General features: G+C 47.1%; 1 protein-coding gene across 2 annotated transcripts in view; it reads left to right on the top strand.

Moving 5' to 3' along the window:
- PI4KA (phosphatidylinositol 4-kinase alpha) overlaps positions 1–26,403 on the top strand; it is a 114,719-nt gene that overhangs the window by 26,042 nt on the left and 62,274 nt on the right. For both annotated transcript variants that reach the window (XM_045535137.1, XM_045535138.1), the window contains exons 5-19: positions 1,803–1,875; positions 2,536–2,795; positions 3,309–3,375; positions 6,802–6,950; positions 9,009–9,074; positions 11,494–11,590; positions 13,097–13,288; positions 13,884–13,984; positions 14,639–14,768; positions 15,793–15,925; positions 16,883–16,978; positions 17,335–17,518; positions 17,955–18,058; positions 20,290–20,458; positions 23,025–23,075. In XM_045535137.1, the coding sequence (XP_045391093.1) occupies positions 1,803–1,875; positions 2,536–2,795; positions 3,309–3,375; positions 6,802–6,950; positions 9,009–9,074; positions 11,494–11,590; positions 13,097–13,288; positions 13,884–13,984; positions 14,639–14,768; positions 15,793–15,925; positions 16,883–16,978; positions 17,335–17,518; positions 17,955–18,058; positions 20,290–20,458; positions 23,025–23,075 (1,872 nt within the window). The remainder of the gene's footprint in view (positions 1–1,802; positions 1,876–2,535; positions 2,796–3,308; positions 3,376–6,801; positions 6,951–9,008; positions 9,075–11,493; positions 11,591–13,096; positions 13,289–13,883; positions 13,985–14,638; positions 14,769–15,792; positions 15,926–16,882; positions 16,979–17,334; positions 17,519–17,954; positions 18,059–20,289; positions 20,459–23,024; positions 23,076–26,403) is intronic.

Raw genomic sequence — 26,403 nt, 5'->3', positions numbered from 1 at the left:
AAAAAAAAAAAAAAAAAAAATCTTGAAGTGTGATTGGATTGTTTTTGTTGTTTTATTTCATGCTATTAATAGCAGATCTAAGAAACATTGCTTACAGAACTTTTCAGCTCATAGTAGTTTTCAGGATCTCATGAGTTTTATATCATTCACTTTTCCAAAAGTCCTGTGACATAGACAGAAAAAGGCAGAGACTCATTTTCCATACTCTAGATTGGGGATGGAAGTCATTAGTAGAAGAGAGTTTTCTAAGTAGCTGAGGCTTTTACCTTTAAGTGCCCAGACTTTTTTAGATTTCATTAATTATTTTTAATTTCATTGGAAGTATTACTAACATGTATTTCATACTTCCCTCTTTTTTAAACAAAGAATACAATCATGATTTAAAATTTTTCCTAATCAGATTTATCATTTAGAAAGTCATTTTTTACATGCTGCTATTCTTAGGTTCTGCCAAGGAGGGCCTAGTTGCTTGTCTGCATGCTGTTCCCAGCTAGTGATGCTTTTTGAGTTCTTTCTAATTTAGGTTCTCATTTATTTGTAGGTTGGCTAAAGAGATGACTAGATATGTTAGGATCATGTGTTTTTATAAAAAAAAAAAAGACATTAAGGGCTTTTCTGTGAATAAAACTTACCAAAATAAAGAGGAAAGCACTGAAGATGATAACAATGATTTTATTATATGAAATGGAAAAAGTATTGCATTTCAGGCCTTTTCAGATTATTCAGCATTATTTAACATTAGGAAAATGTAAGAAATTGACTTGGTTATGAACAAGTCACGTCAGACCAACTTCATTTTCTTCTTTGCCTGGGGTTTTAGAGGCGGGTAGTTGAGAGAAATGAGGTGGATGCAGTCTAGTTGATCTCCACGAAGGCATTGGACAAGCGCCTCTCCTGACATTCTGGACCAATTCTGAGGGCTGAGTGCCAAAATGTTTTGGAGGGTTTGCAGAACTCATGAAGGAACGCCCCCCCAGAGGGGGATGGGTGAGCCTCCGGTGGCCTCTTGTGGTTGGAGCAAAGCAAGCCAGTGCTGTGAATGAAGATGATCTCATTTGTAAAAGGCTCAAAGCTGGGAATCGAAGACCAGTACAAAGAGCTAAAGCTAATCCCACGAGCTTCATAGGGAGAAATGAAAAGTAAGAAACACCAACTACATATGTAGAGGTTGCATGGCTTAGGAACAGCATGTGTGAAGAAGATTTAGGTATTTATTTGTAAGCTCATTGAGCCAGCAGTGTGAAGTAGCTGCTGAAAGCTAATGGCACATAATTAGAAGTGTACAATCTGTGATATTTGGCGATTGCTCTGGGTGAGTTCCAGCATCCCTCAAATGTCAATGTACTTTATTCTGAGCAGTATGCTTCCAGACAGATACAGACAGGCTGAACTACAGTGAAATCAGAAGCAGGCAATCAGCATCGTAAAGGACTCGTGATCATAAGGAGTAAGGTTGAAAAGAACTAGGGGTATTTAGCTGTGAAAAGATAAGATTTGGGGGCCTGTGACCTGTTTATAGAATATGGAGGGAAAAGTGGCCTTAAGGGCCAGTGGGTACAAGCCCCAGGAGGATGATGTTAGCCAAGTGTTAGGAGGATGGAGGACTATGTACCAGCCCAGAGAGGGAGGGTTTCTGTCCCTGGAAGGTCAGCTGGTTGGCCACTTGGCACAGCTGCTGTGGAGAGATGGATCAGGTACGGGGTTGGTCAAGATGATGTCTAAAGCTCCTTCTAATTCTGAATTAATTTTGTGATATTTATCTGATTTTGTTTATAAGTTTGTTTTGTTTCCTTGACTTGTAGATTTTAGAGGCACTTTTGCAGGTTTTGCATGTCCTCTTGGGAATGTGCCAGGCCTTGGAGATTCAAGAAAAAGGTACAGTGATAGATCTTTAAGGCTTTTCTTAAAATGGTTTTGTGTTTACTCCTTCCCTTCCTTTTCCCCAGTTGTCTTTTCTGCTTTTTGGTACCTAATGTGTACCTGATGGAAAAAACCTTCCTCTGTTAGGCTGTGTTAGTTGTGTGTTAGTATGCTCAGAGGCCACATGGGGTCGTGACCACAGCTTTGCTATGTGAATGCTGGGTGACCTTGGATAAGTAACTGCACCCTTCCAGGCCTCGGCGTCTTCACCAATAACTTGTGTAGGTGGATTAGTTGGCTTCTAAAAGTCATTTTTCCCTTAATTTAAGGCTACCAATATGGTTCTAATGTATAAATATGTTAACTAGAGTCAAGGTAACTGATAACATGACCTAGCTATAGTGTTGATTTGAATGTACCATGAATAGACTAAGCCCTTCCAAGGAGAGTGCCTGAGTGTGGTGGAGACATAGTCTGAAATTATTAATGACAGGTTGAAAATAGTCATATCACCAGTCTGCCCTTGGGGTTGACGCTGTTACTGTGGCTTATTCTGAACCTCCACATTTGTTAGTGGGTGGGTTGTGAAATGTTAGCCAGTGTTCCCGAGTTGGTACAGTAGGGTTCTGTCACAGGTACTTTCTCCTATTGTAACGTTCTCATTTGTTTTTCTAGAATACCTTTGCAAGTATGCAATCCCATGCCTGATAGGAATCTCACGAGCATTTGGGCGTTACAGCAACACGGAAGAGTCTCTTCTCTCAAAGCTCTTTCCCAAAGTTGCTCCTCATTCCCTCCGAGTCCCGGAAGAGCTGGAAGGCGTTCGACGGCGATCCTTCAATGACTTCCGCTCCATCCTCCCCAGCAATCTGCTGACTGTCTGTCAGGAGGGCACCCTGAAGAGGAAAACCAGCAGCGTGTCCAGCATCTCTCAGGTAGGGCTGGGCTCCTGGGGAAACAGCAGAGGAGAAGGATCTCGTTAAGGAGCCACGCAAAGAAAATCCCTCTTGTGTGTAGTTCGAGGGAACTTAAGAAACATGAAAGACTTCTCTTTAGTACAAAGACTTGCCTCTTACGATTTATAAGTGATTTCATAGTCATAGAGCCTATGTTTCACAGCAGTTGGTGCTAAACTCTGTTCTGCATGGAAGACAGTAGATGCCCCGAAGAAGTATATAATTGACCCATAGAGAAAAGATAAAAACACAAAACACTGAGAACAAAGCAGCTCAGTAATCAAGTATAAAATATACGGCCAGACACAAAGCTTTTAGTGATACAATGTATAGTAGAAAATGCTCTAGCTGCAGTGGGTTTTAGGGAGGAGGTGAGGCTTGAACCAGGACTTTAAGTGTAGACATTAGGCTGGCAGAGGGAACCTCGTCTAGAACCAATTGGACTGAGGTCTCACTGGCCTTTTCTGATCCGTAACTGTGCTTGTGTTTCAGGTCAGCCCTGAGCGTGGCGTGCCCCCGCCCAGCTCCCCCGGAGGATCCACCTTTCACTACTTTGAAGGTGGGCTTCGTCTCTCCACCAGGAGTACTGACTCAGTGCTCGGAGTTGGCTCAGTGACTTCTTGTGATGTTAAGAATGCTGATGCTGTCTATTGTCACGGATCTAGAGTGGCAAGCTTATAGAACGCATTTATTTTCTGTTTTCATGTAAACTTCTTAAAATTTTCAAATATTTTCTATACAGAGAAAAGTACAGAAAATAATTTATAGACCCCCATATGCCTGTCATCAGAATTTTTTACATTGACCTGTGAAAGCTGATTCTCAAGCAGAAATGCTAATGGTGTATACTTTTTTTTAAATGTCAGTAAATATGTAGATGATATTAAAGAATATAACACTACTGCTGCTTTTATAGAGCTTTGCTGTTCGCAGAGTACATCTACACAATTTACTGAATTTCATTCATGTGCCAGATGCAATTACCTCTACCTAGCCGGGCACAGTGGCTCACACCTGTAATCCCCTAGCACTCTGGGAGGCTGAGGCAGGTGGATCGCTCAAGGTCAGGAATTTGAGACCAGCCTGAGCAAGAGCGAGACCCCGTCTGTGTTAAAAATAGAAAGAAATTATCTGGACAACTAAAAATATATATATAGAAAAAATTAGCCAGGCATGGTGGTACATGCCTATAGTCCCAGCTAATCAGGAGGCTGAGGCAGTAGGATCGCTTTAAGCCCGGGAGTTTGAGGTTGCTGTGAGCTAGGCTGACACCACGGCACTCACTCTAGCCCGGGCAACAGAGCGAGGCTGTCTCCAAAAAAAAAAAGAAAGAAAGAAAAATTACCTCCACCTTATCCCTGAGGGACGTGAGACTGGATTAAGTGATAGGAAATGACCTGCCTCAAAATGCAGTCTCTCCATTTTTGGAGGATGCTGATTGCTAAGAGACCATGGCTCAAGATGGTCTTGAGAAATTTGAGGAGAATTTTGGAATAAAAAGGGAGGAGGAGTATCTGAACACAGGTAAATGTGGGCAGCTTTGCGTAGTATCTCTTGGATCTGTGACAACGTAACAAGTTACATTCTGTGCGTATGTTAGAATGTAAAGGCTAAATTCACCCACTGAAAATCCCACCTATCAGAGAGAACCTCTTGTCCAAATGTAGAACATATTCCTCTAGGCTCTAAAAATCCCTTTGCCCCCTGCCTGCCCCAGGGCCATCTGAGGACAGCAATGACGTGTCCTTGGAGGCTTCCCTTTCCAAGGTAAACAGCTCTTCATCCACCCTCTGTGGTGAGGGTCCCCTCCATGGTGGCCACCCTCCTTTAAGCACACCCAGTAGGTGGTAGATGGGGAGGGCCAGATATGGCTGACTGCGCAAGCTCCGTTAGTCTCTCCAGTGGACCTGGCTGCCACCTTCTCTGTGCCTGCAGTGGTGAGCAGATGGACAGACCCACAGACGGACGAGCCCTGCTCTCTGAAGCGCCCTCACTGTAGGGCAGACAGCAGCAGACCCTGCTCCTCCTGTGTGAGCTCCCACGCCTCCCTTCGCACTCAGGGTTTTCTTATAGCCAGTCTCTCCTCCTCCCTTTCCAGGCCCTCTTCCATGGCACTGTAAGGATTTTTTTTTTTAAGAATTGTTTTTTAAAAGTACAAATCCAATCATTTACTTTCCTGCTTAAAAACTTTCAGTGACGGCTGGGCGCGGTGGCTCACGCCTGTTATCCTAGCACTCTGGGAGGCCGAGGCGGGCAGATCACTCGAGGTCAGTAGTTCAAGACCAGCCTGAGCAAGAGCAAGACCCCGTCTCTACTAAAAATAGAAAGAAATTAGTTGGACAACCAAAAATATATAGCAAAAATTAGCCGGGCATGGTGGCACATGCCTGTAGTCCCAGTACTTGGGAGGCTGAGGCAGTAGGATTGCTTGAGCCCAGGAGTTTGAGGTTGCTGTGAGCTAGGCTGACGCCACAGCACTGTGGCCGGGGCAACAGAGTGAGAAAAAAAAAAAAAAACTTTCAGTGACATCACCTGCATAAATCCCAAACCTTACTTAGGTCCTTGCAGCTCCCATCTTTTGCCTCCATCTGTGACACCGCCCCTGCCTCGTGGTGTCTGTCCGAGAAGTGCCCTTTGATCACAGCCTCCTCTCCTTTCTCCCCAGCTGCTCCTGTTAAACCATCTGCTCTCTGCCTCCCTTCTTTCCTCATCTGATCCCTCTTTCCGTGGCCATTGCTTACACTGGCCCTCCAGTGTCTCGGCTCCCTGCGGCACTGTTCCCGCCACCTTCTGTTGTAAGTTCCTGGATTGCGTCTGTCTTCCGGCAGACTGGCAGCGCGTCACCAGCATCGCAGCACGAGACCCCAGCTTTCGTTAAACTCAACTCTTTGCTTTTCTGTGCTCTAGTGCTTGGGGAAGTCATAAAATTTATTATTAATGTCTCTTTATAGATATTATTTGTCATTATTTAATATGAAAATACTATAAATGTATTTTCCAGTCATAGTTTTCTGTTACAGTTTTTAATAATGGATTTTCAAACAATTGTACACTTTTGCATTCATATTAAGCATCAGATGACTGAATGAATATTTTTGTGATTTTTTTTCCTGCAGTTTTTTTATTGTGATAAAATACACATAACATAAAATTTGCCATCTTAAACCATTTTTTAGATGTACAGTACAGTGGTATTAATTACAGCTGTCACCACCATCCATCCTGAGAACTCTTTTCACCTTGTGAAACTGCACTGGTTCACATTAAACAGTAACTCCCCCTTCCTCCTCCCTCCCAGCCCCCCACAGCCGCTGCTCTACTTTCTCTCTACGATTGTGCCTACCCTTAAGTACCTCATGGAAGTGGGATCATATAGTATTTGTCTTTTCTGTGATTGGTTTATTTCACTTAGTCAATCAGATTTTAAAACTTCTAGTAGTGTGCATTTTTATTCTTTTTGTTTTTCTAGAGACGGGGTCTTGCTCTGTTACCCAGGCTGGAGTACAGTGGCATCATCATGGCTCACTGCAGCCTCAAACTCCCGGGCTCAAGTGATGCTCCTGCCTCAGCTTACTGAGTAGCTAGGACTACAGGCTCATGCCACCATACCTGGCTAATTTTTAAAAAAAATTTTTGGTGGTAAAATATTTTGGAAACCCTATGGACCTCAAACTTTTATATCTCTCAACTTTTGAAAAAGAGTAATTCTTTTTTTCCTGTCCCATGTGTTAAGTTGTATTGTTTGGGTTGGAAATATTAGTACATGGTCATGTTTGAGCCTTTGACTTGAAACACCCAAGTGAGGGGCATCACTTTACAAGAATTTGCTGTCCAGCCTTCAGTTCTTACTTTAAAAACAAGCAAGGACCTGGGGTATACACAAAAGTAAAACCTATACCTTTGTTGGTTATTGGGGGAATCAGCTTGGGGAAGTGTCCTGGTCACGTATGACCATGGCTAACTTTCTGGTTTTCTCTCCTGCCAGCATCTTGCTTGCCTGATGGGACCGCCCTGGAGCCTGAGTACTACTTCTCCACCATCAGTTCCAGCTTCTCAGTCTCTCCCCTTTTCAATGGCATCACCTATAAGGAATTCAGCATTCCACTAGAAATGCTCCGGGAACTCTTGAACTTGGTAAGGAGAGGAGCATTGGTGGATAAACAGACCATGGTGATTGAGGTGGGGAGGGGGTCAGTAAGAGTGCTAGCGGCGAAAGCCTGTAGTTTTTATTTTATTTATTTATTTATTTATTTATTTTGAGACAGAGTCTCGCTCTTTTGCCCTGAATAGAGTGCCGTGGCGTTAGCCTAGCTCACAGCAACCTCAAACTCCTGGGCTCAAGCGATCCTCCTGCCTCAGCCTCCCGAGTAGCTGGGACTACAGGCATGTGCCACCATGCCTGGCTAATTTTTTTCTATATATATTTTTAGCTGTCCAAATCATTTCTTTCTATTTTTAGTAGAAACGGGGGTCTCACTGTAGCTCAGGCTGGTCTCAAACTCCTGACCTTGAGCAATCCTCCCACCTCAGCCTCCTAGAGTGCTGGGATTACAGGTGTGAGCCACCGCACCTGGCCAAGCCTGAAGTTTAAAAAAAAAAAAACCTAGCTTGCCAGTATTTCAAAGTATAATTTAGTAGTCATAAATTTACAGATTAAAGAAAGAAGGAGAATAACATTCATGGAGCCGTTGTATGACACTTTCTCATTTAATCCTTGCAGCAGCCATGTGGGAGGCACCCACGCATCCCCCTTGGGAGGGAAGGAAATCAATGTCAAGGACATGCAGGCCAAGAGCAGGGCTGGCTCAGCCTGGGGATTCTGACTCTAGGTCCAGTGCTTTTCCATTGTACCTGACTCCCTGTCAGGGGTTGTTCTATTTAGATTAATATAAACCTTAACTTTTTCATATTTGGGTTCCTTTGGATCACCTTTGAGGTACACCAGAGAAGACATTGGGGCCACCGTCCGAGTCCTGAAATGGACAGATCTGTGGTCAGATGCAGGGGCCCTGGAGTTGTTACGGTGGTGCTGGGGAAGTTCAGGACAGATTTGATGGGTGGGGGTGATGACATTATCAAGAGTGCACTCTATGTATCAGCGAGAAGGACATCTTCAAAGGCCTGGAGCCTGCGCTGGAAAGAGCAGCCATCTCCCTGCTATGTGGAGTGTGAATAGAAGTCACTCAGAGAATGGCTTCAGGCTGAATTAAAACATGGGTGATAATTAGCGAGGATGGAACCGTGATGAACTACTAAATAGCTTAGGATGTTTTTCAAGTTGCCATCAGGAAGGGAAACTTTCCTGCTTCTCAGAGTCGATGTCTCAGACAGAATGGTGGTCTAGGAGGGCTGTGACCTCTGCAGATGGCTCTCCCTAGTACCATGTCAGAAATCCTAATTGAATGCTGGTGTTTTACATTCTTTCTTGGGGAATTATTTTTTCCAATATATTTTAACATTTCAAGTTTAGGTTTTCTTTTAGGCAATTTTTCATTTCTTTTCCTTGTGTGGTCTCCATCGTTATCTATACATTTTGGAAATGACATTCGTCAAGTACTACAGTTGCAGGGGTGGGGCAGTTTTTTCAGATGGTTCTGCAGTTGACAGCACAGAACAGTTCATTCCCGTACTAAATGCTGTACAGAGGACAGGTAAAAACAATTGCTTCTACTAGAAATTTTAAATGTTTGTTCCAGTTTAAGTACCTGGGCAGTTGTAGAAGAGCCAGTGCACCTGGTTTGGGGAAGAGGGAGGCACTTTCAGCACCGGGAACTGGCTGTGAGGGTGTCCTGGATGTCTGGGAGGGGATTGTGGAAGGACGTCACACAGCTGTGCTTATTAACTGTGAGTTGGTGAAATAAATGGCAGCAATGCCTGGAGTCTGGACGCTTTCACATCCTGAACATGAAAATCTGATGTCAGCAAATTTGAGGGAGTTGGCTCCTTTTCTTTGTCTTTGTATCATTTTTATCTAGGGTAGGAAAAGAAGCCCCAAGGGATGGCAGAATTGAGGGTGTGTGCATATAGTTTGATATATAGCCATACCTTGTATTAATATATTGTTGGTCTGTTGCCTTGATCACATTTTTCAGTGTGTTTGAACATGGGTTTGTTATGAGGTTTTGGTAGGAGCTAGTGTTCCTGTCTCTCTCACTGTGTCAGTTGCTTCATGAGGTTTTGTTTCCCTGATAGGTGAAGAAGATCGTTGAAGAGCCTGTTCTCAAATCCCTGGATGCAGTTGTAGCCAGCGTGATAGAGGTACATCCTTTCTGAGGGCATCACCATGAGACAAGCCTGATTTAAGCATCTGCAGGGAGAAAGCAGAAGGAGTTCATGTGGGGGCTGGAATGGAAGGGGTTTGGCTGTGAGTTTTCAGCTTAACTTCCCTCATGCCACAAAATAACCCACCTGTGTGAGTGCTTGCTCTGTGCTGGGTGCTGTGCCAAGCTCTTAAACACAATCACCTCCAGTGCCCCCGACTGGTGGCTAGTATCTCCATTTCACCAATAGAAGATAGAGGCACAAGGGGACTAGCTAATGTGCCATGTCACACAGTCACTGCGGGAGCTGGAGTCTGGCCTGGGTCTATCTGACTCTTTCATCTTCCTGGCTCTTTTGTGCTCAGGCTGCTGCTTGGGGCTCAGAACTGCACTTTCCAGGCACACGCAAGCCCTGGCTGTTAAGCGTAAGGAGCATGTACCTAGGGAACTTTTGTCTTTAATGTGTTTGGGACCAAGGCCTACAGCATTATTTATGGTATGATATTTATGACATTGGTGCTGGGAGGTCTCAAAATCTCAGGGGGCATCTGGGTCAGGCCCCATTTGAGTGTTAGGATCAGAGAGATTGCCTTTTGCTGGGCTGATTATGTCTGTGGGTGCATGCTGGACCCAAGTCCTTGTTTAAGCCTGGTCTTCTTCCTCTCACCTGATGATAAGACACACAGTGCCTGATAACTCCTGGTACCTGCGGCCCAGGTATGAAGCAGATGGGAACCACCAGAGGCTTCCTCTGCTGCACTTGGCTGCCAGCGAGCTGTTGGCAGATGTGAGATGGATGTGCTGGGTGTGGTTTGCTGTGGGTTGGTTCTTGGCTAAGGAACACGGTTCCTGTAACTCTCCAGGTTGTAGTTGGGTACTTCCTACCTTGTCTTCAACCCTTTTGCAGGTTGTTCTTCCTGTTGGCCTGAGCTTTAGCTGTCTCGCTCTCTCACTGCAGCTTGCGGTCTCAGAGGCCTGTTGGTTTCCATCGTCAGTGTGTTGTCGTGTGTGGCCCAGGGCAGACCAGGAGGACCAGGGCTGAGAGCGGGGCTGGGCAGTCAGATGCCTGGAGACTGCTGGGCCTGCACTCTACCTCGGGACCCTTCTCCCCTCCGAACCACAGAAGTTTTGGGCATTTTTATTTTGTAATTTGGACTTTTAGTATAAACGTCCATTTGAAGAAATGGTTTCATGACTGAAAAAGAAAAAAGATTCTTACTATCCTGACTGGAGTTACTGCAATATATTAATCATCATCCATAATCAGTGTAATCAAGCAATTATGGCACGTTCGTTATGTGACAGACACTGTGATAGGACTTCACTCACTCACTCCTTGAATCCTACAACAATGCCTGGTTTACAGGCATGGGGAAACTGAGGCTTATAGGGCTAAGGCACTTCACTTACACATACAGTGAGTGATGGAACCCGGCTGTGGGCCTCAGGCAGTCAGATGCCAAAGCTCCCAGCTTAGCACTCGGGTGGTCCGGGCTCCGGAGGCAGAGCCCTGTGCTGCTCTCCCAGTCAGCCCTGCAGGGGTGTTGTGAGGACCGTGCAAGACCATGTCTGTGAAGCAGTTGTGGTGGTGCCCATCGATGGCACCTAGTTCGTGGCAGCTCTTACTGTCAGTGCCCTCCTGAGACCTGGCATGACTCACACACCCTCCGAGTGATTCTTGTTTCCTCCATGTGACCTCCCCTGCCCCACCCTCCTCCAGCCCCACACCACATGCCCCTCCGCCCCACCTGACCCCTCTGCAGATTTGCTTCCTCACCTCCCTCGCCCGTATTTGCAGAGCACTTTTACATTCGTCAAGAACTATAACAAACCAGATCTTTCCGTCCTGCTAAACTGGGAATATATAGAAGTTAAGGACTGTATCTTACTTAACTCATTATACCTTGTGTGACTTTTTTGCCCAAGAAGAAAAATAGTGGTACGTTTCAGATTAGATTGTTAAAGAATAATTTAAAATGCGTTTTAATTACAAAACGTGCTGAATATGGAGGTGCCCTGCTGTAGTGTCTGTGTCTGGAGGATGGGCAGGGTGGGTCCCTCACTCTGGTAGCCACTTGGCTGTCACCTCCTCCTCCTCCGCTTCCCGTGTCCCTCTGCGTGCCGAGATGCTGAGCTTCAGCCTCAGGAAGGTGGTTCTTCCTTCTCGGGTGCAGATGGCTGCGCCCCCACAGGCATCTCTGGACTGCATGAGCCTCCTGTTTTCCTCAGCCTGATGCTGAAAGGGGTGAAGAAAGCAATTGAAGTGTCCAACTGATGAATCGTGATAAATGGTTTCTCCATTTAGAATGCTAAGTCACGAATCACTGCTCAGCCAGGCCTCACTCGATGTGCAAGGCGAAGGCTGGGCAGAGGAGTTTCTGTTCCGTGGTCACGTGCGTCTCCTCCCTCCCGTGCAGGCCAACCCCAGCGCCGATCTCTACTACACATCCTTCAGCGACCCTCTCTACCTGACCATGTTCAAGATGCTGCGCGACACTCTGTACTACATGAAGGGTGAGGACTGCTCATGAGTGCAGTGAGACTGGCTCCTGGGCTGCTGTCCCTGGCTAGTGGTTGCAGGCTGATGCTCACTGTCCTTTGGGGCCGCTTAAAAAATACTTATGAGCAACATGGTCACATTACTGAAACTTTGGGGAAAAAGCAAATTAGAAAAACAATCTGTCCATGATCCTGCAACTCTAGTACTATCAGTGATGGCTTCTTTGGTGGGTTTATTCCTTCAGTTGTTTTTCTAATACCTTTCTACATGTTATTAATATATTGTCCAAATAAGCACACATACAGTTTTACATGTCTGTTTAGGCTTTTTAGAGAAAAGAAAAGAGTCACTCATAATCTTTTACCTCTGAGGTAATATCTTTTCTTTTTCTTTTTTTCTTTTTTTGAGACAAAGTCTTGCTCTGTCACCCAGGCTGGAGTGCAGTGGCCTCGTCATAGCTCACTGCAACCTTGAACTCCTGGGCTCAAGTGATCCTCCTGCCTCAGCCTCCCAAGCAGCTGGGACTACAGGTGCATGCCACCATGGCCAGCTAACTTTTCTATTTTTTGTAGAGTGGGGTCTCACTCTTACTCAGGCTGATCCTGAACTGGGCTCAAGCCATCTTCCTGCCTTGGCCTCTGAGATAATAATCTAGCATGCACACGTAAAAATTTAGCATTTCCTTCTAGTCTCTCTTTCGTGCATTTTTAAAAACACTCTTCCTGCACTTTTCCCTCATGCTATGGAATATTCTTCATAAACATAAGCTTTGATGACCACATGCTGTTCTGTCACATAGATACCATAATTTAGTTAACCATTTTCCTGATCTGATTCCAAGAGTTCCTGGGAAGCTGAGTCTGCTGGGGCCACAGCAAGGGTTTAGGTTCTATAAGAAGGGGTGTCAGGATGGCCCAGCTCCCCCTGACCTCCAGGAGCCCGTAAGCCCTGCTTTTCCACCGTGCTGTGTGTTGCTCACTTCCTCACCTGGTCTGACGTGTCTCTGCTACAGTGGTTCTCCTGAACTCTCCAGACCCCAGTGATGACAGTTTGAAGTGTCCGACATTGGTGCTCTGAAGATCCAGAGAATTCCCTCCTTTGGGCTACAACCGGTGTTTGACCTTATCTAATAAATGACAAGTTTTTTTTTTCTGTAAACATCACTGAAGTTATTTGCCATTGTCCGTGGAACCAGTCCCAGTGATGATACATTCTAATTTACGTGTTTCATATATTGAGGTCTCAGTGTATTGACTGTTTAAAACAAAGTGTGGCTCTGACTTCCCTGGGAAATTATCATTTTCTCTGATTGCTTGGTTGTATGCATGTGAAGGACAATTGAGCACGTTGTAGCCAAGTTCTTCCCAGTGGGTGTTCTTGGAACCACAGTAGCCAGCAGCAAACGCTGCTCTTCCCAGGTTTTTATTAGAGAGGGAAAGAGATCATAGCCATTGACAGCCACTGCCTGTGTTCTGGTGCAGCTTTCTTTCCAGCTGTGATGTCTGTCCTCTGTCCCACAGACCTCCCAACCTCCTTTGTGAAGGAGATCCATGATTTTGTGCTGGAACAGTTCAACACGAGCCAGGGGGAGCTCCAGAAAATCCTCCATGATGCAGACCGGATCCACAATGAGCTGAGTCCCCTCAAACTGCGCTGCCAGGCTAACGCTGCCTGCGTGGACCTCATGGTGTGGGCCGTGAAGGACGAGCAGGGTGAGCCCAAGCTGCCTGCCTGGCCCCGCAGCCAGGCAGACTGCCTCACCTCCTGTGTCCAGGCATGCCTCAGAGACTTGCTTCCTATACGTTCCCCAAACCACTTCTATAGCGCTTGGCTCTGTTACCAGCATGCGGTTGTGGTAGGAGCAGCTGCCTCCTGGGTGCATGCAGCACTGAGCATCAGCTCTTGCTGTGGCCTGGACATTTGGTGTCCTGTCCTGTGTGGAGGGCACTGGGCCTGGGAGGATGGGGAAGCCTCCGTCCACAGGGCCTGTGTGTTCTCTTTGCTGCTTCTTGCTGGGTCGCTAGGCTTTTCTTGTGGCGATGTGGGAGGTCAGTGCCAAAGTGGGAGGTGTTTGTCCGGGGTAGCAGAGAGTGGGAAGTTTTCCTGAGGAATGGGACACTGCAGGGCCAACGGGGCTTCGGGCCAGCGGAGAAGAGAGTGTAGTCACATGCAGTATGACCTCTCTATGAATAAAGCCTGCAAAAAGTAGGTCTCTGGAGTTTAATTATATGCTTACTTGGTGAATAAGTGTGTTATAAATATTGGACTTTGCTGATCACTCATACCCTCCTCTGATTTTAAATTAAGGTGCAGAAAATCTTTGCATCAAGCTGTCTGAGAAGCTACAGTCCAAGACGTCCAGCAAAGTCATCATTGCTCACTTGCCCTTGCTTATCTGCTGTCTGCAGGTCAGTCTCCCTGGCACCTGAGAGGCTTAAATCCTATTGATAGGGTATCCTTCTCATCATAGTGTCCAGGCTGTGGTGGGCACCAGCATTGGAGATGGTGTGGTGTGAGCTGTTGTCTTTAGGAGCTTTAACTAGAGACTGCTGTGGACAGTCCGTCTCTGAGTGAGCCTGGGCCTCCCCCACCTACAGGATGCCAGGGGTTTCTGCAGGTGGCATCCGGGCGCAGCTGGACTCTGGTCCTCCTTTGTGAGGCTGTCCCAGATTTGCTGGGCAGCGCCCAAGGCCAGCAGGTAAAAGGTCGTGGGGCCACAAGAAGGGACACCTCCTGATGCCCCCAGCAGTAGCTCTGCTCTGCTGAGACTCTTACCTTGTCACAAATCCCACTGACTCCATGCCTGCCATTGTTTAAAAATCCTATTGTGTACCTTTTCTCCCTTAGCTTGCTTCCAAAAGAAATGAGCACACTTTAAGAATGTATCGTATATCCCCTTTAGGTCGGGGAGAGTTAGCATCGTCCCTGTTCCCTGTCTTTTTGCCTCCTGGGCAGGTGGCCTTGGGGAGCTTTGACCTTGGAAGTTTGTAGTCAAACACTGGTATCTGAAGGGTTGAGCACCTCACTGCTCAGGCCGGGTGACAGGTGACGGTGTGTTGCAGGGTTTGGGCCGCCTGTGTGAGAGGTTCCCAGTGGTGGTGCACTCGGTGACGCCGTCCCTGCGAGACTTCCTAGTCATCCCGTCCCCGGTGCTGGTGAAGCTCTACAAGTACCACAGTCAGTACCACACAGGTAATAGACCAAGTACCCTTGAGGCCCTGTGAAAGGGGCCAGCTGACTGTGTGTGAGCCCCCCACAGGTTCCGGACTGTCCCTGGGCTCATTCCTCTGCCACGCCTGTCCTGTCTTTCCCTGCACACCTCCCTCCCAGCTCCAGGCCTTTCCTTCCCCCTCCTCCCCCATCCTCTACTCTTGCCACCACTGATCGCCCTATCTAGTCCCATTTTCTCTTTGGAGTCTCCTCTCACTGTGGAAGTCCAAAGTGTGAGTCCTGCGCGCCCCACTCCCTTAGCCGGAGCTTTGCATACACAACCTCACCTAGTCCCTCCTGCCCCTGTGAAAGTACTTACGATGTTTCTGCAGACAACAGGACAATAATTAATATTGATTAAATACCTGCTGTGTGCTAGAGGCCCTAATGTAATATGGCCATCATACCCACAGTCCTCTGAAGGTGGCATTTTTATCTTCTTCCTTCAGATGAAGAAATGCAGACTCAGAGCAGTTGAAATACCTTCCCCGACCCTCTGGCAGGGAGAGACCTCTTGCGCTCTAAGGCCTCTGCTTTCACGCTTGTCACCCACCCTTACCGGGCTGGCTTCGTGCCCATTAGTGAGATAACCCCGGGGGGCAGGACTGTGCCTCACTCACCCTCAGAGCTGCATTCCTGTGGGTGCTTTTTTTTTTTTTTTAAATTCATATTTCAGCATACCGTGGAGGTATAAAAGTTTAGGTTACATATATTGCCCTTGCCCCCCCACCCCCTCCTGTAGGTGCTTGTCAGTGCTTTTGAATGGTTTATTGAGAAGTTATTGATTTCCCATATTTATCCCTTTGTAACCTATATATTATTCCTTTTGATTTAAACATGTTCCTTCCTGTTGGTCTTAGGCTCTTTTGTTTTGGCCAAATATTTTTATAGTGATTGCTTTTATAAGCTAAAAATGATCAGCATATTATCTTGGTTTTTGAATTACAAAGAAGGGGATGAAAAGTAACAGGCTCAATCAGACGCATATTTGAATTTTTACATTTAGTTGCTGGCAATGATATAAAAATCAGTGTGACCAATGAGCATTCCGAGTCGACCCTGAATGTCATGTCAGGCAAGAAGAGCCAGCCTTCCATGTACGAGCAGCTCCGGGACATCGCCATCGACAACATCTGCAGGTGGGGAGGCGGAAAGCAGCGTCCCACAGACGCTTATTATTGATACAAAACAAGAAAGCTATAGCTTGTATAGCCTGTTTCTGATTATTCTAAACCTACACTACATCTATAAAGAGGAATTATTACGTACTTTTAAAAAATGAAATTTCCTTTCTTTTTGTGATTATAAACATAATAAGAAATGCTTATTAGAGAAAATTTGTAATGTATAGAAAAGTAGAAAGAGAAGAATCCACAGTAACACGTTGTCATGTTTTCTTTATCTTTTTTCTGTGTAATATCTAATATAAATGAGAGGTTTTTAAGTCTGGCTGGGTATCCCTGGCTTCCCAGACTCCTGCCACATGAACTCTTGCTCTCCCACCTCAGGAGCCAAATGCATCATGATTCCAATGAAAATGGCTCCCTCCCTCTCTGACTTCCACTCCCCACCGTCGGAAGTCAAATCAAGAACTTGGCCCCCATCTGTCAGACTCCCACTGTTCTCTGACACTCTGGTTCAGGAGCCAAACAGATGTGGAGAGCGAGACACACCTTGTAAGATTTTATGTTCTTAGGGGCTTTCAGAATTCCCCCTTTCTCTATAACAATAAGCATTTCTCCTTATTGCGATGACCTTGATACATAATCGTAACATACCCTCAGCTATCTTGGGACCGTTTGTCTTTGGAATCAATTATTGTGACTTTTGTTAAGGAACAGTACAGGAGATTTAAAATTGGAGTTGGGGTGAGTATGATATTCCGAAGGAAAGTGTTCTGGGCAAAATAATGGAGTTATTGTTTCCAACTGAGATATTTATGGAGTGGGCAAAATCTGCAGCAGTTCTCAGATTTCTGGGGAAAAAATTCAGAGCAGTTCTTTAAACTTTGTAGACCTGAGAAAGGAAAAATTAAAAAACAAAAAAACCCATCTCGTTTTGATGCCTAATGCCATGTTGATTTCCTCACTGCTCAGGTGCCTGAAGGCTGGATTGACAGTGGACCCGGTGATTGTGGAGGCCTTCCTGGCCAGCCTTTCCAACCGGCTCTACATCTCCCAGGAGAGTGACAAGTATGTCCCAGTCCCATTCCTCACGGGCAGCCCCATGGTTCTCAGCAGGCTTGAAGTCTCTCCTTGTCTCATAGCATATGCACGCACTGGGTTTGTCACAGATTTAAGGTGAAGCTTATCTCAGAATGTACGTCTTGGACCACTGTGTGGGAGTAGAGAAAGATCTTTGTCCTCTGGCCTACTGTCTGGGGCTTTGTGTTTCTGCTGGTTCTTAAAATCCCATGCTGTCATTTTCACATGAACGCTTCATCAAAACTGTGATGAAATTGAAGTCTAGATCATAGCCTCTGGGTTTTATTTCACCACTGCATGCCAGAGCACTGTTGCTAGGGCGCTTCTGTTCTTCCCTCCTGTAGGGACGCTCACTTGATTCCTGACCACACAATCCGAGCCTTAGGACACATCGCAGTGGCCCTGAGGGACACTCCGAAGGTCATGGAGCCAATTCTGCAGATCCTGCAGCAGAAATTCTGCCAGCCACCCTCCCCACTCGACGTGCTCATCATCGACCAGCTGGGCTGCCTGGTTATCACCGGGAACGTAAGGAAGGCCCTGCGAGGAGGCAGAGCCAGAAAGCCCACTGACCCTACGCGAGCCTCGTTAAACTCTTTTGACTATAAGTGATGTAAAAATATAGATAAATTTACCTTGCAGTTGAGCTCAATGTTCACAACTGTTGAAAGTTGCACAGTAGAATAGCGTAAGGTTCCATGAGTGCTGGGGAAAAAGAGGTTTAATTTCTTGTCAGTAACATAAAATAGGATTTGAGTCGAAGCTACTTCCCTTTGAGCTTTTAATTTGAGGTTTGCTTAAAACTTTAGAAATGGAAGCCCTGTGTGGTTTGGGGGGGCTGTTATGGTCCATGATTCCAGAGCTTTCCCTCTGAATGATGACAGGAGGGGCCTTTCATGTGTTCCGAGGAGGGATTTTGTGAAGGAGTCACAATATGGTGACTGTGCTCCTCACTCTCTTCCAGCAATACATCTATCAGGAAGTGTGGAATCTCTTCCAGCAGATCAGCGTGAAGGCCAGCTCTGTCGTGTACTCTGCCACCAAAGATTACAAGGACCACGGCTACAGGTAAGTGGACCTCATTGTCCTTTTTGATCTCAACAGTGTTTAATTCCCTTTGAAAATGTGAGGTTTGGGAATTTGTCTCTTAAACTCTTCCTACAGAAGCACTATATAATACAAATCAATGCACACATAAGGTGGGGAATGAAAACCCACACGCAGCCCCATCTGGAGCTGACCACAAGCATCTCAGTGAACATGGTCCCAGCCCCACCCCTTCCTCTGACCAAGCCAAGCTGCACACCCACGTGACTTGTTTTATAGGATAAACGTTCCTCTGCACATTGCCTTTAATGGTTGTGTAGCGTCCTGCCGTATAGCAGTAGCAAGATTATTCTACTGGTCCCTAGCTTGGGTGTTAAGTAGTTTTTTCAGTTTTCTTGCTGGTAAGTACTGTATTGACAACCTACTAGCGAAATCTGTGTACATCTTTGATTCTTTCCTCAGGTTAGATTCAGCAAAGGAAGATATAGAGGGCCCAAGGGAATAGGTGTTTTATATCCTCGAACATTTGATAAAGTTTGGCCACTCTTCCCTGACAGATAGAGATGCTTCCTGTCTGTTCCTCTCTCTTACCTGGGAGTGCCTTGAGGACAGGAATATGTGACCAGGTTGGGGGATCTCACAAGTGTTTGGCAGATCAGTGGAAGAGAGGGCAGGGGAGAAGTGAAGTCAGATGAGAACACGAGGTTGGGGAGGGAAGAAGAGAGCCCCTTTGTCGGTTCCTCTTCCCAGTCACAGGGCTCCTCCTCTGACTGTCAAATTCAGGCTTCACTCTGAGATTCTCCCGAAGTCAGTGCAGTGGGCAGGAGTGTGGCTGTGGAGCCACACCGTGTGGCTGCACGACCTCAAAGAATGCTGAACCTCTCTGTGCCTCAGTTTCCTCATCCATCAGATGAGCCCCTGTCTCGTTTTGCCCATAAATGAGGTCATGTATGTGAAAGCTCTCGATCTATGCATGCTTTCGGCATTGTTACTACTTCAACGTTGCTATTACATTGTTATTACCTTATTGCTGCCACCGTCGTGAGCCCAGGCAGCTAGCACAGCCAGAGGACTGGGCTGGGGATGGGGCCAAGCTCACCTCTCCTTCCTTCCCTCCATCCTGGTCTCTGCAGTGGAATCGACACACAGGCCAGAACACCTCTTGGCCTGCTTTGCTTCCTTGCTCCTAACATGGCTGCTGGGCCTCCTCGCCCCAGGCCCCCTGCCCGCCGCCTGTGCTCTGCCCCGCCCCCGAGTGTCTCGCTGGCCTTACCCTGCTGCCCGCTGTGTGCTGTGCTCCGGCCTTCCAGCTCTTCACCTCCTGGCTTGACTTGCCTCTTCTTCCTCAAAGCCTTTGCTCCTTGCCACCCATCATGATTTGTTCTCTTCCTCCCCGATGAAAGAATCTGCTGCCCTGTGTTTGCACTTGACCTATCAGGTATTTACCTAACTGTGAAGGGGATGCCTTTTGTCACAGCTGTCATTTGCTCTGTGATTTCTGGGGGCCATAGAGTGTGCTCTGTGCTTCACATGGTGTTTGACTCCTCTTGCAATCCTATTAAGAAAGAATTGTTATTATTCTTTTATGTAGGAAAAAAACTGAGGCTCAGAGACGTAAGCAGCTCACTCAGGGTCGTGCAGCTTGGGAGTGGCAGGGTCTGGCTGCCTTGGCCCATCTCACCAGTTCATGGCTGATGGAGCAACATCACCCTCACACCGGGGCTTACCCATGGCTGGCCATGATCCTGGGGCAGGTTGTCCCAGGACCCTGGAATACTTCCTAAGTACTTAATGTGAACTCAAACTGTCATCAGCTCCAGGTGGAGGGAGTACTGCGGGGACGCTGATCACAAGGTGTAAGTTCCATGGGTGGCATCTCTGGGATTTGTGGAGACAAGCAGGTCCAAGCAGGCACGCCTGCGCATGGCCACTTCCATTTTTGGCCACACAGAGCTAAGTGTCCTGGGACCATCACAGGTGCCCTATGTGCAGATTCCAGGAACTGCATCTAAGTGCAGTAAGATGGAGGCCCTTACTGCATCTCAGAAGGGAGGATTGCAGTCATTTCGGCAGCAGTCATGAGGATGGTGTGTTTGTCACCTCTTGAGAGTTCTTTCGTTACAGATGCTGAGAGGAGTGTGGCCAGGCAGGCTGGGCCTGGCCCGTGGCAGCTTGCCTTGCCCCTGCAGTGCTGTCCCCCAGTCACAGTCGAGGGCCTGGCAGTGACCATTATTTTGCCCGTTCCCCCTCAGGCACTGCTCCCTGGCAGTGATTAATGCCCTAGCCAACATCGCGGCCAACATCCAGGATGAGCATCTGGTGGACGAGCTGCTCATGAACCTGCTGGAGTTGTTTGTGCAGCTGGGGCTGGAGGGGAAGCGAGCCAGCGAGAGGGCCAGCGAGAAGGGGCCAGCCCTGAAGGTAGGAAGGAGGACGGCTGTGCTGCCTGCCCTGCTAGTGTGTTTGTCCCTGCTGGCCAGGGCTGAGTCTCCAGGCACCATCTTGGTCAAAATATGGTGCTTTCTTTGTTGAGTGATTTAAATGCATCTGGTAGAGTGCAAGACAGAAGGGGGCAGGTTCTTCCTTGGGGATGTTGGCAGGGGTCAGCGGAGAGGGTGGCTTCCTCACTGGATTGTGTCTGGCTCATGGCAGACACCTCCCCCAGCCCAGGGTGGAAGCTTGACAGCAGCCCATCGTGGGTTCCCCCTAGACCCCTCTCTCCCTTCTTTCCTCCCTCCTGAAGCTGGGGCCAGTGGCTGATCCTAGGAGGACTTTAAGGGCCCATCATCAGAACACAGTGACAACATGAGAAAGGCCAGATTTGACCTAATCTCAGGCTGTCCAAGGAAGACAGGTCCACAGGGACAGACAGATCATCACGTCTTAAATGCCCAGATACGTTTGAGGGGGACATTGAGGCAGGTGGGGCCTCTTACCTCACCATCTCCCCTTTAACATGTCACACGGGTGCCAGTCCCTCTACCAGATCTCCACTTCCATCCTCCTTTGTCACATCCTCTACCCGCCCCTTCCCCTCCCAGACAATCACTGTTCACCTGCTCTGTGCCATGTACTTTCCTAGGTCTGGGGTCAGCCCGCTTTTTCTGTAAAGGGCCAGACTGTAAATATTTTAGACTTCGCAGGGCACACGGTCTCTGTTGCAGTTGCTCAGTGCTGCTGTCATGGCCAGTCTATGCACAAACAGGCGTGGCTGTGCTCCTGTAAAACTATTTACTGGAACAGGTGGTGGGTCAGATTTGGCCTGTGGGCACAGTTACTGGGCCTTGCTCTAGGTGAGGGGATATCTGTACCCCTGTGGGGCTTAGTGGGAGAGTAAACCAGGCAGTATGGTGAGGGGCACTTTAGAGTGGGCTGGTGGAGAAGGCCTCTCCAAGGAGGTGACATCTGAGTTGACAACTGCATGAAGGAGCCTCTGTGCAAAAGTCTTGACTAAGAGGGAGTACTGGGGCACAGAAGAATCCTAACATCCTTGGCCCTAATTCAGCCTCGCTCTGCCCCGCCCTCTGACACTGATGCCGGTGACTGACCTCTCAAGTCTCTCAGGGTGGTGCACAGCTAGGACCATCCCGATACACAGGAGGGAAGAGAGTCCCTCAAGCCCAGGGGGCCTTAAGCATCAGAAGGGGAGTGCTGATGATGCAGGAAGGTGCTGAGCACCCAAGAAAGCAGAGATTGTACCCTCTCCAAGGGGTGTTTCAGGAGCCTTTTCTCCCCTGGAAATTGGGCCTCAGAGCCCAGAGCAGCACCTCCTGGGCCCCGTGAGCCACCCCCCACCCCCCGCTTGCCCTTCACCACACCTTTACAAAGTCTCAAGACTCTCAGATTTAACACTTCATTCAGGGCTGGGGGTTGTGCCATGGGAAGTAATGTACGGATACCCTTCTCTACATCCGGCCCCCTGCCGTAGAAGCTGTGAGTTTTGTTCTTTGCAGAGTAATTCCTGTTGACCATCCAAGCAGTGAATAAGCCAGTGTGTATTGAGCAGCTGCTGCACTTTCCCCCTGAGATAGCACCTTCTGGAATAAGGGGAGCCTAGAGGAGCAGTGGTGGGGGGCGGAAGGTGCTGGCAGCTGTGATTATAAACTAAACTAAGACACTGCTGTCAGTTTCAAAGAGCGGAGCAGGCAGGGCCGCTGCTTGTGGGCCCAGTGCGGGGAAACTGGCTTGGCATTCTGTCCTTGCCACTGAGGGGCTGTGTGGCCTTGGCAAGCCACTGAGTTCCTCTACATCTCCCCAGAAGTGATGCGTGTGAAACACTTAGCATGGCGCCTGGTTCAGTGGGCGCAAGGCCCTTGGCTGTTGTCTTACTGTAAACTAGAACAGAAATTGAGGGTGTTTGGGTGCATGCTTCCGGAACCTCAGCTAATTAGCGTGCACTGGAGATCAGCTGCATTTGTGTATCTAGCCAGGAACTTACCTTTTGTTTACTTACTGTTAGGTAACCCCCAAATTCCCCCAATTTGAAAAGAATATATGTTTATTGTAGAAAACATAGAGAAAACTATAAATAATAAAATAAAAAGCACCCATGATCCTTCTACACAGATACAGTTATTATTAAGATTTGACAGATTTCCTCCTAGCTTTTTTAGCATATGTATTTATTTTACATAATTGGGATTGAATCATAGCATAGTCTTAAATTCTGATTTTTTTTTCATTTAACATATGCTGTGAGCTCTTCCCAAGGTGACTAAATGTTTTTCAAAAGTTGTCTTTTTAATAGCTGTGTCATATCTAATTATGCAGACATGCCTTGATTTATGTAATCATGATTTACTTTTAACATATTTCCTTCGTTTTGCTATTAAAATTATACTAGATGAGCATCTTTATACCTCTTCCTATGTATATCTCTCATCATTTCTCAGAGATTAAGAAATTCCAGGTTTACTATTTATTCTTTGTTGTTTTAAATGTTAAAAAAATTAAAATTGTCAATGATGACAATTCTGTTCTTTTCTAGGCTTCTAGCAGCGCGGGGAACTTGGGAGTACTCATTCCTGTGATAGCTGTGGTGAGTGTTCGTTACTCGAACGGTTTAAAGCTCCAGATGCCATGCTCATGTTTTGACTGTTCCCTAGTGATACACAGCAAACTCTTTAGAAAAAGGGAGCTGTGAGACCCCAGTGATTCTGTAGATGTGGGTGTGTCAGCCACCACCAGCAATTCTGTGAGGGCCCCGTAGGTGTGTGCCCGCTGTGGCCACACCCTGCACTCCCTTTCTTTGTCCTGTGCCTGAACCTTTTTGGTCAACTGACCAGGGAACTCGCTTCACTTCCCCTCTGTGTGGCGCTGAGGTCCCAGTTCTGACTCTGCTTTCATCCTCCGTGTCTCATACCCTCGCCCTCGTTGGCATCTTGGACTAATGCTGGGCAGGCCCCCTGTTCCCATCCTTCCTTAACTGCTTCCTGCAACATGGCCTGGAGGTCTTTTGTCAGAGCTCTGGCCTTGGAGCTGTAGCCCTCAATCTCCTCCAGGAGGAGTTGGCACAGCAGGTGTAGGCCCTGCCTCCTGCTGTGTCACTACCGTGGTCCAGCCCAGTTACCATCTTGTCCTTTCTCAGCCTGTGTCTGCGTCCTCCCAAATGACCTTTGTAGAAGTGGTTTTTCCCTTTCTTAGTCATTCCCAGCTGCCAGTCCTAAACCCAGGCCCTGCGTTCCAGCATTTGTTTTCATCCCTTACTCTTTACCTTCCACTTGACCCAGCTTCTAGTTCATCCTTGTGCCTGCCTCCCAGTGTCTTCCCACCTTAGCCCACCCCCAGTAGTTCGAGTCTTGCGCACTTTTATGTGTCCCCTTCACGTTGTGCACCAGAGCTGTCGACCTGGTGGCAGAGCTGCCGGGGCAACCTAGGGGCGTGGAGGCCGGGCAGGCAGTTGGCACAGAGAAGCACTTCTCCCAGTCTCAGTGAGGCACTTCCTGTGTGCACACCAGTCTGCGTGTTCATCATCGTTCTGAACCTGGGGACTTCAGGGGGTTCAGTTTTGGCTGGCCAAGGTAGATGAAAAATAGTAATTGACTGGTTTACCATTATTTATCTTCAATAGTAAAATGTCATGTATTGCGTTTTGTGGAATCTTCCACTAGGTCACCATCCTTCTGCCTGTACACTGTCCTTTTCTCTCCTATCCCTCCTCTACTAAGTGGCGGATTCAGGAGGAGGAATGGGGTCTGCATCATTTTCGTGAGTGTGCTTAAGGGGACAAGGGGCCTGGTCCACAGTGCGATGAACAGTAGCGGCCCACCCCGTGGCTTTGGGGTTCCCCTGGGACCCGTACCACCCTCCTGCCTGTAGTCAGGTGTTCTCCCACAGCCCTCTGAGAATTTCAGGGTTGCTGGGACTCACTCTGCCACAGTATTTTTCATTGACAGCCCCACTGGTTAATTTTTTTAAACATAAATTTTCCTATTTTGTAGTTAACATTGACTAGTATACAGCTGTGTTTTAGAAGTGCCACTGTATGTGTGCCTTTTGTGTGGCCTGGAGGGAAGGGTAGGGGGCATGAAGTCTGAAGCACTCTCTCGGCCTATTGGAGGGGAGACAAACCTGGCAGCAGGCTCCCTGGGAAAGTAGGTTTTAGGGAGACAGGCAGGATGCTTGGGATGACATTAAAATCAGTGAGTTCCAGGATCTTTGAATACCAGAATTCTATGGCCCATTTATTAATTGTCACTTAGAGTTTAATAAATACATAGAAGAAATCTTTTGGAGCACTTTGCACTTTTGGGAAGTGGTGACTGGTGAAATTTGGTTAGGAACACACAAGTGTTAGGGTTACAAGGGCCCAGGTGACTCCTGTCCTGTGTGTGGGACCCTGTGTGAGCCTGAGCCTCTCTCTGCTGCTGGGTGATCAGCACAGACCTAACTGTTGCCTGTGACAGTTTAGCACAGACTCACTCAAATACTCCCCTGATGTGACCTTTTGCATGAATAGAGTAAGTATTGTATTTTTAACAAAAGTTAATGATTAGATTATGGGAGAGGAAACAAATATTTGATGTTATTGCTCAACAGAGAGCACAGGGATCGTGGATTCTTACATTTGCTTTATGGTTACCCCTTGGACCTTCTGGGAGAAACTAATTTCCAGAGGGTTTGTTTTGTTTTGTTTTATGTTTTACACTTTTTTCTTTTTTAAAAGAAAAATATATTCTGGTTTGGACCTTTGATGACACAGTGTCTCGAATTACTTTGCTGAGTGGCACTACCAGTGGAAGTCTGGGTTTTGGTCCTAATGCAGCTGTTCGCTTCTCAGTGATCTTTAGGGAGTTGCTGGGAGGCTGGGACATGGGACCTCTGAGGCTTCTTCCTGCCTAGGTTTGATGATCTTTGTTCTGCAACTTTGTGAACAATATTTCTTCAGAAATATCATTGATTAAATTGCATCTATTGGTATCTAGTCCATTAATTAGGCATTCTAAAAGTTATCTAATGCTTAGAAACCTAGTTGTTCTACTGTCATAAAGTAGTAATTTAATAAGATGTGCCTTCTGCTCAAAAAACATTCGTGTGGCTGGGCGCAGTGGCTCACGCCTGTAATCCTAGCACTCTGGGAGGCCAAGGCGGGAGGATCGTTTGAGCTCAGGAGTTCGAGACCAGCCTGAGCAAGAGCGAGACCCTGTCTCTACTAAAAAAATAGAAAGAAATTAGCTGGGCAACTAAAAATATATATATAGGAAAAATTAGTCGGGCATGGTGGCACATGTCCGTAGTCCCAACTACTCGGGAGGCTAAGCCAGAAGGATTGCTTGAGCCCAGGAGATTGAGGTTGCTTGTGAGCTAGGCTGATACCACGGCACTCTAGCCTAGGCAACAGAGTGAGAGTCTGGCTCAAAAAAAGGATCATAAAAAAAATTTGTGTACTTCACTTAGAGCAAGTTTATGTGTGTCACTTTTGTGGCCTTGGACAGGTTACTTATTCTCTCAGCCTGTAAAGTGAGGCTTGTGGATTAGCATTTTTTAGGTCATGGATGACCCTTTTGAAAGCTGCGTACTTTCTTGCCATAGAAATGCATATTAGTCTCAGGATTTTGCGTGTGACTTCAGGAAGTTGAATGGGAGAAGCCCATCCAGGGCCCGCCAGTTAGGCAGCCTGGGGGGGTGCTGTCTCAAATTAAGATATTAATGAGGAGGGAGATCATGCCTATAGTCCCACCACTTTGGGAGGCTGAAGCGGAAGGATCGCTTGAGACCAGGAATTCAAGACCAGCCTGGACAGCATAGACCCTATCTCTCAAAAAAAATTTAAAAATTAGCCAGTTGTGGTGGTACATGCCTGTAGTCCTAGGTACTCTGGAGGCTGAGGCAGGAGGATCACTTGAGCCCAGGAGTTTGAGGTTACA

Source organism: Lemur catta, chromosome 21, assembly GCF_020740605.2.
Source record: "Lemur catta isolate mLemCat1 chromosome 21, mLemCat1.pri, whole genome shotgun sequence".
Lineage (NCBI taxonomy): Eukaryota > Metazoa > Chordata > Mammalia > Primates > Lemuridae > Lemur > Lemur catta.
Note: the sequence above shows the minus strand (reverse complement) of the source record. Positions and strands in the feature narration are given on the sequence as shown.